General features: G+C 41.2%; 1 protein-coding gene across 7 annotated transcripts in view; it reads left to right on the forward strand.

Annotated features, from left to right (window-relative positions):
• Positions 1-21,622, forward strand: part of MAP2K5 (mitogen-activated protein kinase kinase 5) — a 249,378-nt gene that overhangs the window by 41,870 nt on the left and 185,886 nt on the right. For all 7 annotated transcript variants that reach the window (XM_026478382.4, XM_044391907.3, XM_026478383.4 and 4 more), the window contains 2 exons: positions 6,318-6,366; positions 13,209-13,273. In XM_026478382.4, coding sequence (XP_026334167.1) covers positions 6,318-6,366; positions 13,209-13,273 — 114 coding nt within the window. The remainder of the gene's footprint in view (positions 1-6,317; positions 6,367-13,208; positions 13,274-21,622) is intronic.

Genomic DNA, 21,622 nt, shown 5'->3' on the forward strand with positions numbered 1-21,622 from the left:
GTGGAACGGTGTTCCTTCAGCTTCCAAATTATACAGAAAATTCAGTGCCTTTGACTTCGGTGCCTTTCATGCCTTGATGATCTGGTTCATAAAGTATATAATGCTCATTGTTTTTTTCTTGCTTGCCCATCTTTTGGCAGTATCGTTGTCCCCTGACATCTTCACCAGAAAGAGGCAAGGGAAGAGTGAAGTAGTGAAATTTAGGTTGACCCGCCATGCTGCTCTCTTTGTATCTTTGGTCGTTCCGAAGACTGAAGCTGTTTACAGAAGGCAGATACTCTTCATTAATTCATGCTAACAGTGCCCCATACTGGCATGGGATATGAAAAACTTGAGAGCCTTTTCAAAGTGTTGTTCTGACGGCCTGAAAACTTGCTTCCAGATTAGCACATCCTCAGCTAGAAGGAGTGGCCTGCTTAAACCCATAGAAGCTGGGTCATTTTGGTTATCCGTGTGGTTATTAAGCCAGTAGACGTCACGTGACCGTACTTGAAGACGACACTGTGGAGGTCGTAGCTCTGTGTGCCCGTATGCACACTGGTGACTGAAAAGCCAGCATTGAGCCACCCTTCCATTCTGTGCCCAGGCTTTTCTGGGTTTAGGGCTATAACCAGTATTGCCCTTTATTGGCTGAGACGTAGTTTGGGTTTCTCTTCTTCCTTCTTTACCTCTCCTTAACCCAGAGTCTTGGTTCTTTTGCCAGAGGGCTTTCCTGGAGGTAATTTAAAATCTCCCCTTCTGACTCTGCTGTTACTCTCCTGTCTCCTTCCCCAGAAGTCACTTCCTCGATTGCTTTACTGTAGTGTCAGTCTGTCCACTCACCAGCTTTCCTGCTGTGAACACGTGACTTGTAAAGTGTGTTGTGTTTCCTTCTTAAGCAATTTATTCTGTCTTAAAATACACTTAGCCTGGTTTTCACCAGAGGCTCATCTGTCCTGTGGGCACAAGAGGTAGGTCTCTTAGTCCTCATTCTAGGGCTTGGCTCTGCCACACGATACTTTGCAGCTTCTCTCCCCACGCTTGTTGGGACTGTGAGCCACGGCCCCACAGAGTGCAGGCCCTGGGCTGGGGGTCACTTGTTACACTCAGCTCAGGGAAGGCCGGGCATTCAGTTTTTACCACTACGTTCAGAAAAGTTGTTATTCAGACAGACTCACCATGAGCCTTGAGGAAAAACGAGGTCTTTCTTTGGTGTCTTAGACCCCATTTCATCATGGTATAAAAAGCAGCATATAGTTGAAAAAAGTGGTAAGGCAGAGAAGGGGCAAGCATAACTTTTCAGTTCTCTGAGATTTAGCTTTAACAGCATGAGTAAATTAACTTGGTTTTTAAAGAATTACCATGTATATTCATAGAGTATCATAAAATTTGGGGGTTGGCCAGAAATTTGAAGACTGTCTGATCTAGTGGTTCTTAGCCTTTTGTTGCAGCGTCTTTCTTTAGGGATATGTGACGGCCTCTCAGCTGTGATGGTGGTTTCCTCCAGTAGTGACTTCTCTTATGGGAGGAGTGCAGTTTTTTGTTGTTGTTGTTGTTTTTATAATAATTTTTTATTATGTTTTGTTAGTCACCATACAGTATATCCTTAGTTTTTGTTGTAGTGTTCCATGATTCAAGGAGTGCAGTTTGGAAAGAGACCTACCGTAGATTTTAATATGACACCCTAGGTCGGCCATGTTCTGTGTCCCATGTTGATAACTAATCAAAAGTATTTATTGAGTGCCACCTGTTCAGTAGGTGCTGTCCTATGCACTAGAAATACAATGTGGTCCTTATCCTCTAGAGCTTGCTATCTAATGTACATACAGAAAAAAAATATATATATATATACAAACAATCACACTTTATAATTAGTGTTATGAGGGAAGCAAGCAGGTTTTGAAGGGAGAGATTCTACCGGGAAGGAATATGTTTAGATTTAGACAGCATGCTCAGGGTAGACTTCTTGGGAGGAGAGTGACATTCTGTCAAGGCCTGAAGGATGGGAAGGGCCTCGCCACGTCAAGAGCCAGTGAAGGGCATTTCAGAGGGAGGGAAGAGCATCCCGGTTGTGGAAAAGGAGCTCAGCATGTTCGTAAGTAGGCCAGTCTGGCTGGAGCCCAGGGAGGGGTGCTGGTTGAGGGCTTGTGGCGAGAGGGGAGGAGAACACTGGACTGACAGGAGAGGAGGAGGTAGAACCGAGCCAGATCGGCAGGGCCTCGTGTTGAGTTTTCCTCTCAGTGTATGGGCATTGGTGATCCATCAGACGGCCTTCAGGAGAGGGCTGTGGCCAGCTCTGTTTATAAAAGACCCTCTGTGGTGGGGAATGAGCCAGAGAAGCGCCCATCTAATCCTGCTCTGTTTCGGTGCTTGATTCCCCACCCCTTCCTGAATATCCCTTACAGCCTAAACGCACTTTATCGGCCCTGGCAGCCTGTCTGTTTTCACAGAGTTCTGTCTTAGAACCTTCTTTGTCACGAGCCGAGATGGACTTCCTTTTAGCGTCCCCTCATCAAGAGCTGGTTTAGCCCTCAGAGCAGAGCCGTTCCTTCTTCTAGGTAGCTCTTCCCGTCGTCTTCCCTCCAAACGTACTTCTTGTAGATTTCCTGTCTCGGCAAATTCTCCCACACCCGCCCAGTTGCTAACATGCCAGGCATCCTTCACTGCCTCCTGGGCCTCCCTCGGCACCACATCTCTCCGTCCCGACATCTGTCCCTTCTGAATCCCACTGGAGACTGTCCGCTGGCCAGCGGCCCCGTCGTGCCGAGGCACTTCAGGCTCTGTAGATCACTGCGGCTGCAGGTGACCAACGGCCTGTCACCTGTAGACCCCTGCCCACTCTGCCCCTCCCTACCTGACATTCTAGCTTTGCTGATGAATGTTTGGTGCCTTCAATGGATCCTGTTTTCTCTTAACTCCTAGCCCTTACTGCTTTCCTCCTTTTTTTTGCTCCCTCCTTCATGTTCAGTCTGGCCAGCCTTGGTCATCTTTGAGGAACCAAACTGTTACCATCGTCTGATGATTGCCCACCTCCTGGTCCATACCAGGTACCCACTCTGAATTTCCCTGATCCCCTGGTGCCTGCTTTTACTGTGGCAGGTAGCACATTGTGTTACAATCACTTCTGTCCCCCGATAGATTCGCTCCTCTTGGAGGGCCGTGACTGTAGCATATTCATTATCGAATTCCCAATTCCCAGTGTGGTGCTTCGCACATAGGAGATAGTCAATAATGCTTGAGTGAATGAGTGGGTGAACAAATTTATATTCCCTCTAAGTCTTAATCTCTGAATTAAATTCTCCCAACTCATTCAAGCCTCTCCAATACATTAGTTCTTGTCCCCTTACCCATTTCCTCTTCTTTAGATGTCTCAGTGTCCCTCTTTAAGTGTCATACCAGGGTTACACTAACATATTTAAATTTTTAAAACGTTTTTAAAAGTGATTTTTAGATAGCCCAAGTCACTGTGACCATTACAGATAAACAAAATATTGGGTAAACTGAGGAACAAAGAAATTGCCAGAATTTTTCCTTTCTTTTTTTTTTTTTTTAAGATGTTTATTTATTTGAGAGAGAGAGAGAGAGAGCATGAGCATGGTGAGGGGCAGAGGGAGAAGCAGGCTCACCACTGAGCGGGGAGCCTGACATGGGGCTCAATCCCAGGACTCTGGGATCATGACCTGAGCCGAAGGCAGATGCTTAACCGACTGAGCCACCCAGGCGCCCCCAGAATTTTTCTCTTGATGAGACCAAGTGGTAGTCAGACACTGGCATAACGAGTGAAATCAGCATTCTCCTCAGTTACTCTCAAAGCGTGATCGGTCTTTGCCTTAGGTGGGTGATTGTTTATTAAACTGAGCTTACTAAGCCACGTGGTGTTGCTAGGACATAATTACTGAATTCAAGTCCCACTGCCAAGTCAAGCCCTTTCCTAAATATTGTGGCTTTCTCCTTCTGTAAAATCAGGATGATTAAACTTTTCATCTGTCTACCTCTAGTGTTAGGAAGGTTGATGAAGCTGTATTAAGGAATCACGTTTTGTTTCTGGGATGAAAGGTGTTTTGTAAATGCAATGAATCAAAATGTTATTATTTCAAGTTGTATAACATTACGGAATATCTGTGGAGAAGCCTTGCCTGGGCATTGTTTGGTTATTTCTGTTTTTACAATAATTGTAACTGTTAAATTGGGAGTTATCTATGGGAATACAAAGGTCTAAATGTTTCTGAGGGAAAAAAACTGTGTGTGTGTGTGTGTGTGTGTGTGTGCAAGAGGGACAGACTGAGGAGGTCTGAACCTTAGTTTCCTTAATAAATTGTTCCCACAGGGCTATAGTTACTGTGAGGATTAAATCAGGATAATAAGTAATAGCATTTAGCACCATGCCTGGCACATGGTATCATCCAGTAAATGATAGCTGCTATTATTATTTTCTTAACTGGACCGATTTTTTCAGTTTATTTTTTGATATGTTTTTCTACTTCAGTCTCATTCTACAAAATTCTTTAAAAAAAAAAAAGATTTCATTTATTTGAGAGAGAGACAGAGAGGGAACAAGCGGCAGAGGGTGGGGAGGAGCAGAGTCCATGCTGAGCAGGGAACCTGATGTGGGTCTCGATCCCAGGACCCCAGCCAAAGGCAGCCGCTTAACTGACTGAGCCACCCAGGCACCCCTTATTGTACAGAATTCTTAACTGCCACTTCAGTACATGAATTCTTAGACGTGGGAGGACATTACTGAAGTTTAGAATCCTGCGGTGCCTGGGCGACTCAGTTGGTTAAGCATCAGCCTTCGACTCGGGTCATGATCCCAGAGTCCTAGGATCAAGCCCCACGTCGGGCTTTCTGCTCGGTGGAGAGCCTGTTTCTCCCTCTGCCCCTCACTGTGCGCATTCTCTCTCTCTCTCAATCTCTCTCTCTCACTTGCTCTCAAATAAATAAATAAAATCTTTTAAAAAAATAAAGTTTAGAATCCTTGTTTGAGGGGAATGTTTTATAAAATCTGTATAAAGTAGGGACTGAGGTTCCATGGTCTGCATCTGATCATAGCAGAAGTTTAAGAAGTATTTAGAAAGGAGAATAATCGTAACTTGAAGTAGCAAGTATGGTCAAACTTGAAGTCAGAGATCTTTCTTGATTATAACTTACTAAAGGTACCAAATGAAGGTGTGTGTATGTGTGTCTGTGACTGCCATAGAATAAATCACAACCAGAACCACGACCACCATTTACCAGACACTTAGGACACGCCCGGTCACTGGGCTACGTTCAAGGATGGGACGGGAAGGGACTGTATAGAGGACATCAAGATGTGGTGCGTGTTCTCGGGGCTCTCCAAGTCTTAGGGGCAGTTGTGGCGGGAAGAAAGGCATCTACACAGATAACTAACACGAGGGAGAGAGTTAATCTGGTAGCTGGGTAGAGGGTTTGAGTAGATGAAGGATAGAGTTAACAAGCTTTAAGTTTCCAGTCAGAACATTGATGAGATGAGGTGCTATTTTGGGCACCACTCTACTAACTGGGTGGGTATCTTTGGGTATAACTCGTTATAAAGCTAGAAGGACTTCAGAGCATCCCCTGGCCACTTCTCCTAAATTCGTTCTATAGTGTTTACGTAGCCACGTAAGTCCAGAGAAGAACATTTTCATGTTTCTTTACTGTGGAAACTGGGTCTCCCACTTACAGGACACAAAAGGAAAGAGAAGGCAGCCGAAATATATTGAGCATCTGCTATGTGCATGAGCTTTTTGTCATATTTAATTTTCTTGATTACCCTGTAACGTTGATATTTCCCCCATTTTACATCGCAGTTCCGAGAGGATGAGTAATGGACTTGTCCCAGATCACACAGCTTATGAGTCCCAGAACTGATTTCTGCTGCACATTTGCTTCTCAGCAAGCTGAATTTTAACTCTTAACTGTGGTAAAAGATCAGGACTTAAACTATTTTATCTTTTGAAGTTCTATTTTCTTGTTTCTGTTAACATCCAACAAATGTTCTACAGTACTTCGTATTTAGCAGACGGGACAGTCCTCATAAAGTAGCCCCGGAAAGGCCGCAGGACAAATAGCCAAACAAGGTCACTGAGGTAATCCATGAGGTAGCCTAGCTTCATGGTGACTGTAGGCTTCTTTATTGCCTTAGGGCTTCAGGTTTTTTATTCATACCTTTTCCATTTGGCCAGTTACTTTTGAAAAAATTTTATGCAGAAAGAAGGTTGTGAAGAGTGTAGTCCATGTCTACACCTAAAACAAAGGCGTATTTTAGTGTGGAATTCTGAATGGTGTTCCAAGGTGTCCGTGATCTTGCCATTAAAAATCATGTCTTCCCTTTTCAGCTTAAAGAAGTCTTCTGCCGAACTGAAAAAAATATTAGCCAATGGCCAGGTAGGTGTCATTGCATATTAAGATTTTCACAAAGTAGTAACTTGTTACTGTCCAGTTTTGTGTCCATAAACTTAATAAACGGATAAATAGCCTGCGAACGTCGTCTTGTCATAAATGAATTACAATGGCTTAATTTGATTGGCAGAACAATTTGCAGCACGTTTTTCAAACTGTGCTAATGGCTTTTACTCCCAGCAGATTGAAGTACCATGCACACACCCTGCTGCCATCTCAGTCTAAAAAAAGTTAATCAGTTCTGAACAAGTGTGTCAACCCATGGGTTGTCGAAATGGCCCTGTGTCGGGAGGTGGCTGCTGCTTTCATTGTCTTCGAGGAGAAGAGGAGAAACTGTTCCTTTCTTACCTCGGCGCCTTCTTTTGCCCCGAAAGGAACGCTGGCTTTTTAGGGAAACCTTTGGCATTTAAAATTCCTTGGCTTTAGAAGCCCGTGATCTGGTTCGCCTGGTCGACCAGCCCTCCGAAAGCCAAATGACCTAACCCGGCCAGAGAGGGACAAACGGGCCTGCAGTCCAGGTATTTCTCACTAATTTTGATTCAAGTAAATGGACACATCTGAAATAGTATAGTGCTTTTAAACATACACTGGCAAATTATGCTACCTACCGGGTCCTCGATTCTTCAATAGCAACATAAATGCGTTTTAATGTTTGTTATAGAGGAAGCCCTTTGATAGCCTTGGAGGCAGGCGCCTGTCCATTGCGATCAGGCCTGCCTATTAGGCTCTATTGACTGAGACATCTGTGTCACTGCAAATAAAAGACTCTTATTGATTTTCTTAACTGCTGTTCACTTCCCGTCCATGTTTCGAAGGCTGAAATCTTAATTATCTCAGATGCTTATTCAGTGCCTTCACACGCTGACCTCTCCAAGGCTCATTGGCATTTCATGAATCAAGTACTTGTAGTGGAGCCCGTCAAGAAGACAAAGCTGGGTCCTCGTGCTTGTCCTTTAATATCACCTGTAACTTTGCGGCCTAATAGATGTGCCTGCCTTACAACGGTGACTGTCGGGTGGTGCTTCGGGACGCCCCGCTTCTCTAGCACACAAGCCCTTGAATACAGTTGGAAAAAATAAGTTGATCTGGTTCTGACACCTGATCGTCCTCCAGAATGTGTGAATTCTAGGCCTTAGACATTCCGTGTACAGCTAACGAGAACCTCATGTCGTGTGTGTCATCTTGACGGCCTCAAAATTTTAGGGAGTGTTTACCTAACACTTTTGACTTTAAGAAGCCCAAGGTTTCTTTGGATTGAGGTGCACAAATGTGTCCCCCTAGTGCCCTGGACGTGTTCAGGGCCAGTGTGAAACAAAACCTGACTACAAGAAGAAACGTTGAGCCTGGGATGTTTACGTCTCTTCAGCCTGCTTGCATTCTAGTTACTAACTGTAGCGTGTGTATGAGTCACTTGCTTTCCTCAGCTGCAAGATATATTTCAAAATTGACATAAATTAAGAAGCTTTAACTACATTTGTTCAGCCCAGGCAATGGAAAATAACCTGTCATAGATTCCTCTCTCAGAGATGAAAAACAGTTTATTTCCAGTGCAAAAAAAAATAAGCATTCTGAAATGTTCCTAATGTTTTGACAACAGACCTAAAACCATAAATATCGGAGTGGTCTCAGTTACGAGTTCTCCGTGTGGAAGATTGTCATAACAATGGCTTTTAACACGTAAAGGTTGTTTATTGCTTTCCCTTGGGAATGTGATAACCTCACGTTAAACAGTATGGTGTTTTCTTTCCTTCGCTGTATTTACTTCATTCACAAGGACAAACAGGAAAACCCGCTTTGGAAGTCCTCATAGTACCTCCTCCTTGCACTAATTTCTCAGTTCCTCGGTGCCGTGGGGTAACTAAAGAGCGAGCGCGATCGTGCTGCTGTGCGGTAACGCGCACAGCTGCGGCGTCAGTAAGTTTCTGGGCTGAGCACTGACACTGCTTGATATGGAAGATGTAAGTCACATTTAACGATACTTTAACACCTGAGCATAGTTTTTTATTTTAGTGGTTTATGCTCTCAAGCATTAATAATGATTTGCCTTTCCACTAGCCTCCACTTAGATCTAATAAGGAATTCATATTAATCATTAAGAGAAAGGGACATGATTCTTCAAGATAATCAAATATTGACAGGTTAGAAATAGCTTTCTGCCTGGGTTCATTGATATAGGTTATGTGATATAAATATTTATTTCTTTTCTGTCACTCAGAGTAAATGCCACCGATTGATTCAGCATTGATAGAGTGTCAACAGTTCATAAGAAACATTTGACTGGCTTGTGTTTTCCGATTAGTCTCTGCTGTATAAAGTGGGATTTACTAAATCTCTCCAATTGTCTGCTCATAGAGTGTGACTGCTTTCTGAAACCAGTATTGCTTCGATTTGTGAAGCAAAGGTCTAGTGACAGGACTAGTTTCTGTCAGACCTTTACATATAAAATAAGGATTAATTGAGCATTTTTATTTTAATGATTTATAAGCGATAGGTACTGATTCTTCTTAACACAGGCAGACAATAAACAAAGAATATTTTCTTTGCTGATCCATAATTGAATTCCATTTCATTTTCCCCATTAATTTCATTAATACTATATTAAATCAAGCACTTTTTAAAGTTTAACATTTAGTCCTTGGATTGGAGGCATTGTTTTTCTTTTACCACTTAATGATGGAGGATTCCTTTTTTTCTAGCTTAAAAAAAGCCAAATCATACGATATTTTAGGTGTGTTTCATTGAGAGCTATAAACCAGTGCCACTGGTGTGTTTTTCCCACTTGAGTTTTAGTGCGGTATCATCTCTTAACATTGGCCCTTGATTTGGAACTGATTAGAAATGGCCCAGTGGGTCAGTTTAAAGGATTAAAAAAGTACACAGTTACTCCAAGGATGAACGGCTTTGACCTTTGCATCTGTGAAGTCGTTCTCCCTCTTTTTGTGTTTTAGATTTTGTAGGCGAGGGTGGCACTATTTTCCTCTTTCTGATAAATCAAGTATAAATGTATTTGAGAAGCCACAGATCTTAGAACTAATCCTGATCCTGCTGCATGTTTGGCTATTTTGAGAACTTCAGTTGCCTTTGGGAAAACTTCTTATGTTTCAAAAAAAAAAGGAGGAAGAAAAATAGGAATTCTGCTGTAAAATTAGCTTTAAATTAAAAGCTGTATTATCACCACTATATAAAACTCTTGGATTCTTATGGTTCATCTTACATCCCACAGAAAGACCAAAACATAGACTGTGAATGGAGTCCACACTGCATGACCCCCTCCCCCACCCACACGGATACGATGGGTTGTCCCGTCGGGTCCACGTTTCTTTCCAGCCCCTGACTCTCCTTCAGCAGGAGCAGAGCCCAGTGCCCGTCATTTCTCCCAGGTCATTCGCCATCTTTCAGTTGACATGTAATTGTAACTCCGGTGGCTTTTTCTTCTTCTCTTCTCACACCTAGTGTTCTGCCTTTTATTTGCTTTTTTTAATTAAAACGAGGGAACAGCTATCTTTAAAAATAACTCAGTATCTCTATTGAATAAAAACGTTATTTCACCTCTTTTCTCTATGAAGAGCTATGTGATCTTTGAAACATTTCTCCTCTTAAAAATAAATACCACAGCTAATGAAATTGCTGTTAACTTGTGAGTGCCCTTCCGTTTATTGTCTTCCTTCCTGCGGGCCAGTGAGCCTGATGGGAGAGGACGTCCCTCCATACTTAGCCAGGACATCAGCTGCTAAGATATGGCATTGAGCAGAGAATACAGAAGGACTGACTTCTCGCCTTGACTAGTTGTTACTGACTAGTTTTATGACCTAACTGGACTATGTGCTTGAAATGCTGTACAGTTGTGTGATTTTTGTGATACTTGATCCTAACTGTTAATATTTAAATATTGTATGCTGTAGGCATAAAAATCCCACTTCTGGATCAAAATGAACATTGTTCCTGTGCTTCATTTAGAAATTGAACTAATATGGTTATCTAAAGAAAAAGGGCAACAATGTTATCACCTGTTAGGATCCTGTTAGTGATTTTTTCCTAGTTAAAATCAATTAAAGTAACCCATTTTGATCAGCGATTTGAGATTCTCAAAAGGTTGTTTGTAAACAGTTCATGAGCTTGGCCCTAATGGTTTTCCTTTTAAATATTTTTTTTACATGAATAATATTTGCATACTTTATAAAAATTAGAAAATCCAAATAAGCAAAAAGGAAAAGAATCTGTTTTTTTTTTTTAATATAAAAATCTATCAGTCAGTTCATAGGCCGGGCAAAGGTCTATAAAACTTTGAAACATTGTAGAAACACTTTATCTTTTTATGGATACCATCTTTTTAAGTGAGATGGTTTTAGAATTTTCGCTCCAAAACCACTTTTATCTTTATGAGGCTCTTACAGTCTTATTGTCTGAGGGATTCCAAATTTCTGTCCTTGAATTTGCTTACCCAGTGCTTAGCGTAAGGGTGCGAACACACACACACACACACACACACACACACACACACACACACACACACACTATACAGCCTCTCTCAGCCTGTCCCCTGTTGGATGCCTACGACTCCTGATCAGGTTGGAATGCTGGGGACTTGGGGTAGATGGCTGCTCCACTTCTCTTCTCAATCTCCCACATATCAGAGGTTAAAAAACAAACAAACAACAACTACGATGTCAGGATTATAATGGTTGAAGCTACTCAGAGACATGCCATACCTACTCCTTTGCCTTCTCTTCCTCCAACAAAATTCCACAAAATCATGCCCCCTGCAAAGTCCTAGGTCCATCCCAGTGTGTTATTGGAATGTGTAGTGACACGGTGTCTCGGCGTGTCTGTTTTTCTGAGAGGAAACTACTGGTGCTTTTATCTGGAAGGCCCTGATGGAGTGGGGGAAGGGACAGTATCAGAGGGTGGTTTCTGTAACAGCCTGAATCCTATATATACTCAATGAAATGTGTTCTCCTAGAAATTTACTTTGGGCCCTGATAAGGGTGCAGCTTGTTAGGCAAGCTAATGGTACAAATGAGGTTGTTAAGAGTGCTGTTTAGACTACCTTGAGAAATGTTCTGAAGGAATTAGCCTATTCGTACTGGCCCGTAGATACTGCAGTTTAGGTGTGTACCCTTCATACCCATTGATCAAAGTAAACCCAGTAACAGCTCTGCTGCCTCAGCATCTCAACTTATTTCATGTGCTGCTCTTCTTCATGCTGTTTTCAAATTTACCATGTAGTCCAGAATAATGAAGTTTTCTTTTCTTCATGTTCCATCTTTTGTATAGGTTAAAACATGGTTTCTTTTTTCTGCATTAGTAATATAAAGGTAATGAAGAACAAAATTTCCGTCGGAAGAAAATAGTTGCCAGTTTTTCTGACTTGTCTATCATTTTGCCTCTGACCCTAAATATAGTAATTAGCTGATTGCAAATTGCATCAATCAGGTTGTACTACAATTAAATTGGGTGTTGAATTGGCCTTTGCACATTAATCTGTCAATATTCTTTTAGGGATTGGCAGAACGGCTTGGAAAGGGAGCTGTTTCTGTTACCTGCGCTGTACTCCCAATTATCACAGCTCTCTGAAGCTTCAACCTCAGAAATGTATAGGAGAAAAATATTTCCCTTGATAAATGGAGCCTTGCTTTATTCAATTGGTGGATGTTTAGAGCAAAATATTTAAAGCTTTACTATAATGGTCTGAAAGCAAACTATTTTTTTCCAGGTGATATTGAATTAAAAACTCCATCCATTTTCTGGCCATGCAAGGCAGTGCAATTCCCTGGAAATTGATTTTTTTTTTTTTTCAGGGCTTACTATGGCTTTTCCCAAGCTTTAGCTATATGGAAAATAACACTTTTATTGAATCCATTTAGTGAGTAAAGTTGGCAGTTAATTTTTAAGCAACTGGACCAGTGCGTAGAAAATTACTGAATGCATCAAATATAATCTGACTGGTCTTAAAGTCATTTGATAAATAATTTAGGGAGTTCTTTAAAACTCTAAAACATTATTTTGTGGGCACTAAAATAATTGACTCCTATTCATGATACAAACGAGAGTAGTATTTGTGGTGTAATAGTTTTACAGAACTGGGGAAAATGTGCAGGCTGTTTAACATATTAAATTATGAAAATGACTTTAGTTTATAAGAATCACATGCTTATATGTTTTCCCTTTATGCATTACAATATTTGACTGTGTGTGCATTTGAAAGTGCACTGATTTGGCACTTGTCCATCAGCATAACATGAGTTCTACCCAGTTACTGCTGTATACTAATTTACTGTTTCCAAAGAAAAGCTGTATCTACTTTAGGAAAATCATTAACATTATTCAGTTAGTTTGTTTAATGTTAGCTATGGGGTCACCTGAGGAGTTTTCAGGGGCTGATTTATTTACAGATTGTGCATTAGATTACCGGGCTTGTGTGTGTGTGTGTGTGTGTGTGTGTGTGTGTGTGTTGTCTTCCCAAGTTTGACTTTGGTTATGTGCAGTGCTATTTGGCACTGGTTACGTGTAGTACTGGAGACTGTGTTCTTATCAGTATCTCTGACCTGACCCTTTTGAGCTATGTTATATCATTCCATTTTGACACCTTTTATCAAACTTTAATGAAATGACCCAGGCAAACAAATTGTCATTAAACTTTCCATCACTTTGTCCCTTGGTATCGTCTTTTATAAATTGGACAGCAAATGTTGTATTGATCTTCTCGTTCTTGCAGCTGAACTTGAAATGACCCAGACTGCTTGTTGTTTATGGCCCAGAGTTGCTTTTCCTTGACATTTCCATCCACAGCATGACACCCTTTTTGTTTTTCTTTCTTTCTCGTGGAGATGAATGAACAAGACATACGGTATCGAGACACTCTTGGCCACGGCAACGGAGGCACAGTCTACAAGTGAGTAGTCGATTTCGTTTAAACTTTCTATCCGCTTTAGCCAAATGTGAGGACTCAGGTTCTCTGTGGCGAAGATTTTTAAATGACCACCAGCACTTAGATTTTATTTCCACTTTTGACTCCAAAATTCTGCAAGGCATCTATTTTCTCAGGAATTGCTCGGAAAAGTGCATTTATATTGCCTTTTTAATATTTCTGCGTCTGCATCTCTCCCGGGCAAGCAGTTAATAGTCCACCATTAGCAAGCGTACCTTTAACTGGCCTGAAGTTTAATGCATTTTTTTTCTGCCCTCTTTCACATCATTTTTTTTTAAAAACTTGCTAGCCCCCTGTGCTAGTCCCCTGCCCTTTTACAGCTGTGCCCAGTGGAAGACAACCCTTATAAATACCATTGCTGTGCCCTGTGTTGACACTGTAAATTATTAACAAGCCTTCTTCCTGTTGTATTTCCTTCTCTCCTCACCCGAGTCCCTTGGGAGAATTTCTGCACGTTGATGAATATGTTAAGTCATAAAATTCTCCCAAATTCCAGTAGCAGTGATCTTACCCTAAAGGAGTGTTCATTTCCATATTAAAAAATGCTAACCGTAAAAAATAGTTCTCTCGACAGGGAAGTCTTTCTCATGCAGTAGTGCAAAGTTTAAACTACATAATGTAATATCTGGTACTTAATAGTCTGCAATGGTGTATGAAAAATATTCCACTAGGAATTAAAAAATCCATACTCTGTAAGAAAGCCCTGAGGGAGTAATAAAGCTTTCCTCCAGAGAGCTGTTTTCCATATATACACTAACTCTGCATCACATTAAGATTGTGTTTTTACCTTCGTTGTTTTAACGTTGATGTTAATATATATCTTCAAAGTTGTGAAACAATTTATAATTGGTTATTAATGTTCTTAGAATTTTAAGTGCTTGCTAACCATATGACTGTAGATAAAAATCGCCCTATTGCCCTATGACCATGAAGGGTCACATCCTGAAATCCCAGAACATCTTCCACACACAGATGCAGCCTTGGCCTTGAATTAGGGTTCTCCGGGTTGGAAGCTTCTTCTCAGTCAGCTGACCCATTCATCCACTCAGGGCTTCAGTCTTCTCTGCAGGCAGAGCCAGGATGTGAGTCTGTTCTCCTGAGTCTAGTCCTTTAAGAACTTGTGTTCATATATTTCGATTGTTTTTTTCCTACAGATGACTGGGTACTGTGAGTAGTTGATCTGAAAGTAAAGTGCTTCCACTATGTTAATTCCGAGAATTAAATAACAGCGTGTTGCGTACATGATCCTTAGGCCGTGCCCTTAAAATGTTTTCATGCCTAATGCATCCGATAGGTTTGAGTCACTCGTGTCCTTCCCTGGATCATACTAGCATTCCTTCCCAACCAGCCCCCAGTACTGCATAAATAACACCTCTTCATCTTACCCTTATCCTTCATATTCTTATCTGACTTGAATTTTTACCCTATTCTGAAGGTTCTTGGGTTCAGGTGCCCTTAGAAAGGAAAGAAGAAGGAACCTGAATGCTGATTTGCTTCTCTTGAGTTCCCTGTAAGGGAGCAATTTTCAAAGCCTGAACCGTGCTTTTACTAATAATGCTTTTATGCTTATAGCCAGATATAATAAAACAGGAAAGATTTCTAGCAACTCTTCAACTCTCTGGATTCCTTTTATTGACTTCAAATGGAATCCAAAATCATTCTTTAGACGCCTAACCTATTCATGTGTTCTGTTTAACTGGATGTTTAACTCTCAAGCATGTTTGTATTTTCAAATTGAAGTCCTATTGTGAATTTACTGTCCTGGTTTATTCTAGCAGGGGGAAACATAAGACCACCAAACTCCAGCAGATGATTTTTATTAGAAATAATATCCCAGATGTTAAGATTTTAATCTTTCCTTTTTAAAACATAGGTTAATAACAAAAAGGGGAGGGGATGCAGAGAAATAGAAATAACATGTCCATCTACCAAGGAGAAGTTACAGCATAAAATCGTGTTAATGTTTTGTTTGTTTTTTTAAAGGTTTATTTGTTTATTTATTTATTTGAGAGAGAGCGAGCACGGGGGAGTCGTAGAAGGAGAGGGAGAGTCTTAAGCAGACTCTGCACTGAGTGTGGAGCCCGTGCAGGGCTTGATCTCACGACCCTGAAATCATGACCTGGACCAAAACCAAGAGTCAGACACTGAACTGACTGTGCCACCCAGGTGCCCGGAATCATGTTAATGTTTTATTATTTGTTTAATTATGGTAAGAAACATGTAAAATTTAGTATCTTCACCATTTTTAAGCCTACGGTTCAGTGGCGTTAGGCACATTCATACTGCTGTGCAGCCTTCAACACCGTCCATCTCCAGAACTCTTTCCATCTTGCAAATCTGAAACCTGTGCCCATTAAACAGTAACTCCCTGTTTGCCTTGTTCACCTTTTTAGCTAAGGAGCATGGCTAGAAGTTCTCCTTACTCAGGGCCGTATAATCTTACACATCCTTAGCACAAGTTCTTTAACTGCTGTTAAATTAGCAACTTACCCTTATTTCATTTACCTACCCTTGGTAGTGCTCAATGTGTGTGTTAGCAGATTTTTTTTTAAAAAACTTTTTATGGTTTTAAAAAAGATTTATTTATTTGAGAGTGAGAGAGCACGTGAGCTCACGCACAAGGAGGGGGAGGGGCAGAGAGAGAGGGGCAGAGAGGATCCCCAAGCAGACTCTTCACTGAGCGCTGAGCCTGACACGGGGCTCCATCCCACGACCCTGAGATCATGATCTGAGCTGAAATCAAGAGTTGGACGCTCAACTGGCTGAGCCCTGCAGGTGCCCTGCATGTTGTAAGATTTAATGTTTTTGACGGTGGTCGTTGATGGAGGGTGAGTGGCAGTAACATGATCATTTTAGGGCTTTATTTTGCATAGTTTATTTCTTATACAAAGAAGACATTTCATCGATGTTATTGCTTAGGTGATTCTTAAGAGAAGAGAACATAAAGATACCAAATTGCATAACTGCTTGTCGTTGATCTTTGGTCTTCATTTCTTCCTGGGCTTCAGTTGTATTGTTCTTACATCCCTGGCTTTTAGTTCAGCACAAAATTAATGGTATAATTGTCAAGAAATGAGAATCCACTTTACTAAAGTCTCTATAAAACTGTTTGATGTGTTATGATTGACTTTCTCCTACACTAAGTTTACCTTAATGGTGTTGACTATAAAAATTGTGATTTTTTCTCCAAACAAAATGATTACATTACAGGCTATGCTACATAAACTAGATGAAGAAAATATTGGAAAATCCACTCATTGGTAACAAAACTGCCTAATGGGCCTATTTAAGTTTTTTTCTTATAAAGTATAATAAAGCTAATAAATGCAAAGCAAAACTTTAATATTTCTTTCTTATTTGCTCCACTTGATTGGGATGTTGTGAATTTCAAGGGATATGACATCATGTATAACTGCAATATGTATGTTGTTTAATAGTTGGTCACATTTCGCCCTTTAAGTCTGGATACTTCCCCCAGTCACACAGTATGGAATTCTGGGCCCAAACATTTAAGCCAAATGGTATTGTGGATGCTGTGCATGGTCTCCTGCTGAGTTATTCTCTGTATTATGATAATGACCTAGGCAGATGATTTTAAGTCGGTATTTCTTGGATTACCGATTTGCGCGAAATGGATTAAAAAGGAAATACCTTAGACTGAAGTAGAGCTTATGCCTAGGAAGAAGAAGAATTTAGGAAAGGAAAACAAATGCACTTTCATTATTGCTCCCTTTCCCAAAATGCTGCATGTTGCTCCAAAAAACCCTAAATTCAGGAAAGACACATATTCTGTCCCCCTCTAAGAGATTCACAGTGAATTTCAGAAACTTTGAGAAAGTAGAGAACAGTATGTATGTGGTTAAGTGTATCCTGCATCTGCCACTAGCGGTGTGACCTGGGGAAAGTTACATAATGTCTTCTGCCTCAGTTTGCCCATGTTTATTTTATTTTTATTTTATATTTTTTAAGATTTTATTTATTTATTTGACAGAGATAGAGACAGACAGCGAGAGAGGGAACACAAGCAGGGGGAGTGGGAGAGGAAGAAGCAGGCTCATAGCAGAGGAGCCCGATGTGGGACTCGATCCCGGAACGCCAGGATCACGCCCTGAGCCGAAGGCAGACGCTTAACCACTGTGCCACCCAGGCACCCCCTGCCCATGTTTAAAAACGGAGATAATAACATCTAATAAGGTGGTTGTGAGGTTATATGAGATGTTGCATAGAAGAGGCTCAGCACTATGACCGACCAACTGAATGTTAGCTGCTGTTAATGGTAATGCTAATAATAGAAAATTCATTAAGCCCCATGCCTCCTGTACTCACTTGACCATGGGGCTCTTTTTTTTTTTTTTTTTGAGGAATGTCTACAGATATCTCACCAATGTTGAACTGTGTTAGAGTTGTTTAATTAACTTTAAGAAATTCTGCATTACAGGGGCACCTGGGTGGCTCAGTCGGTTAAGCGTCTGCCTTCGGCTCTGCTCACGATCCCAGAGTCCCAGAATTGAGCCCCATGTCAGGTTCCCTGCTCAGTGGGGACCCTGCTTTTCCTCTCCCTCTGCCACTCCCCTGCTTGTGCTCTCTTTCTCTCTCCGTCAAATAAATAAATAAAATCTTAAAAAAACATTCTGTGTTATGATACTTGGTATACTTCTGTTTCCTGCGTTCCCTAGTTGTGTCATGAATACGATTTATTGTATCTTACATATGGTGATTTTTTAGAAGTTCCAGAGTATTTTCTCCTTCACCATAGTTTATTTTCGGATTGCTCTAGGACACCTGGTAAAATGTTAAGCCCATTCTACCACTGGAAAAAACTAGGACTCACAGGCATGTGGCGACTCAGTGGCAAAGCCGGAATTCTAGCGTCTCTCCTCTTCTCTCTGTATTCCTCCCCCAGGCAGTGTTGTTTCTCAAGGTCAAGCAGAATCCATTGTGTTTCCTTGTATTTTCTAGTGTACTCAGCACAGTCCTGAGGATGGAATAGATGCTTTATACATGTTGGCTGAAACGAGAATGAGGCAAGAGGGGTTTTTTTTCCTAGCAGGTTTTAGTAGGGCTCTTTAATTGGATTCTCTCCATATCTAGCTAGTTTTAGAGCCTGCATAATTGTTTCAGAACATTCACCTAGAAGAATAGGAATTTCTAAACTGAGGGCGTATACTTGAATGATTAATTTCCTTTCAGGTGTTAATACTGAGTACTTAGCATCCATTAACCCAACATACTAGTTACTGTCTTCTTTTTTTGGATAGTGTGTCACATTGAAATGAAAGTAATTAACAGGCCCACTTACTTTGGAAACATTCTATGATAATGAAGGCCAGTCACTTAGGTTCTTTGCTCCCTAGAGGCATTGTTTGATGGAGTCGCTTAAGCTCTGGATCCAGAAATAAAGTAATATTTAACTCTTAGGACTTGAGTCATGCTAATAAGTCAGTTAGCCAATAAGCACATAAGGATCATCTTTTATTTTTTTTCCTTAATGCAAATTAGTCAGCCCGAGACTCAGATTGTCAGCTTTTTGGTCTTGTATTCTGGTGTGTAGGTGTTTGGAAACAGTAATGAATTTTCTGCCTCCAGTTCCTTCCTCCAGTACATTAATGGTCTAACCTGGATTTGGGGTAGGATTTTCTCAGTGATATAATGCATAGCTTAAACGCTGCCGACATGGTGTTTTGAAGATTGGATATAAACCATTATTTAAGAATTAATTTGACTGTATCTAGACACAACAAGAAGAGGGACAGGATAATAATTTTCAAAGGGTTGGTCTCACCTCTCTTTTGTCTTATCCATTTTATGAGATATTTGTTGGGCAGAAGGATGAGGATGGGCCTTGGAGAGCAGGACTGAGATCACATGAACTATTCAGTTGTATTCTGCCCTTGTCATATGGCTGTAGAGTCCAAGTAAAACATGACATTTGTGGTTTCGGGGCTGGAATTATATCAACTCGTTACAGTAACATGATGTATTTAATGAAAATTAGAAGCTCTGGCGGTCAGTTTTATAAAATGAGAAAACACACATTGCTGTCTAATTAAATGCTGTTTAGTAAACAAAATATGTCAAAACATGGGATTCCTGAGGGGAAAACATAATAAAAAAAGAGTCCTCGATGAAAATATTGGGAACCACATAGTACCCAGAAAGCTCTCACTTCTCTTTCTCCGGCCAATGTGAAGGTGCCAAACAGATCAGCAGTAGGTCTGACCCCCGTGTCTCTACCCACTGCATCCGTGACCCCACTCCTTTATAGTTTTTCCCCGAGGTACAGCTTGTAAATTAAGAGTAGTTTTTAAGTGGTTTTGATATTGACCCAAGAGCTAGGGTGATTGCTTGATTTATTTTAACTTTAAATTTCCAATCAAATGAAGAGCCTTTTCCTTGCAGCCAAGATCATATTTTAAACAGGCAAACAAGATATCATCTTAATGCAAAATTAAATACTTGTGTATGGCTGGATTGTGTTAAAGTATCACGTGACAAGCAAGGATATTAATATTTCCAGAAAATCAATGAGTATTTGTCAAATAAAATTAATTATGTATGTTTCCTTCTCTCGCGCTCTCAGCATTCACCGTTACGAGGTTTGTTTCATACAGTAACGTACATCGTATTGACGAGCGTCTACAGAATGAACCTGAGCTTGTGATTCTCTGCACCTTCCCCACCTTTGCTTCCGCCATCCTGTGTTCCTATAACTTCACACGTGCTCATATCCATTATGGCAGTGATGGATTATTGGCGTCCAACCAACATGACAGGATGTTACAGGTCGCTGAGCAGAGATTTTCAGACTCTGTTTCCACCCGAATTAACTATTATTGAAATAGTTTATTGAGATTGAAGTATTGATCATTTTCTGCTAACCTTGGCTTAAGGGAAGGAAGAGGAGGAGGAGGTGTTCTTAAAAGACACTAAATTTAATTTTTAAAAATCTCATTTATTTAGCCTTTTCTTCTTCCTGTTTTATAGCCCCTCTTGTTTTATTGCTTGGAAAAGGGTATCTTGCCTTTATTTTTATGACAGTATAATTATACTTCAGAAATGCACTTGATTACTATGGGTAACAAAATTGTTCTAGTATATTGGTTTGGCCAATATTGCTATACAAACAACTTTTCAGTCAATTGAGTCTGGTAAAAATCAATACATTATGGTAATATTTCAAGTAAGAATTTGCTGAATCGATGTATTTCAACACCATCTCCTTGCAGGGAAAAATAGTTTTAAGGTGGCAAGACTTCTTTCTAATATTTTATTTTAGTAAAAATGCTTTCTTTATAAAGAAATTGAAAGTCCCCAAGCAGAAGTGATTGTGACCAGGTAAACGTTAGTGCAGTTGTGTGTTTCTGGGGTGGAGGAGATCTCGCTTTCCTTTCTCTCGCTGCATCAGGAGGGTGCAATCTTGGGACTTGACTTCATCCGGTAGCATGCCACTTTTGGATTCATGTGTCTAGTTCTGGGTACTGAGTTTTTATCGAGAGATGCAGACAGTTCAGAGACCAGCCAGAGAAGCATGTCAGGGGGCCTGGAAATTGTGCCTCTCCAGTCCTCCTTTATACATTCGTTGAACAGTCTCATTCTGAGTCCATGCTGTGTGGATGGCACCCTGCTGGCTGGTGGGGGCAGCCTGGCTCTCGTCGGACCCTGTCCAGATGGGTGAAGAAGTACGTATGGGACTTCACAGTCGAGGGCGCGTGTCTGTATGTGTGGCCCTATGCAGGCCCCGGGTGGGGGGCTGCAGAAGCGGTGGTGAGTTTTAGCTCTTTCCTCCAGAAGAATCAGGTCAAGGCCTCATGGAGGAGCTGGTATTTGAGTTGAGAAGTGGCTGAAGGAACTGGTCAGCTTTGATCTGAAGAAGAGAAAATTAAGGGCCTCCAAGACAGCTGACTTTTTAAAAAGTCAGAAAAGCATTCCTGTCGACCGAGGAATAGGTTTGCTCTGTGTGTTTCTGAAGACTAGCCTCAAATTGCTTTATCTGGACGGTCTCTGGCAGCCTCCCTTTGATTCGAGTGAGTGATGTACTTGTCCTCCCGTTCTTCCCACTGGACTGTCCTCCCTGGAGGAGAGTTGTGTCCCGTGAATCTGGGCGGGCGTCCTCACAGGGCCTAACACTGCAAAGCACCTACTGGAGGAACTTGGTCAGCGATTCAGGAATTAACCTGCAGGGGCAGATTTTCCACAGCCTAAGGATGGACACAGTGTTGTCTGTTGCTGGGTGGCTCTGGGAGGTGTGAACCCTCTTACCTTAAACAGAACAACATGGCTGGTGTTCAGAGCCACTGAGAAAAGAATTCCCAC

The sequence above is a fragment of the Ursus arctos genome, unplaced genomic scaffold, assembly GCF_023065955.2.
Source record: "Ursus arctos isolate Adak ecotype North America unplaced genomic scaffold, UrsArc2.0 scaffold_28, whole genome shotgun sequence".
Taxonomy (NCBI): Eukaryota; Metazoa; Chordata; class Mammalia; order Carnivora; family Ursidae; genus Ursus; species Ursus arctos.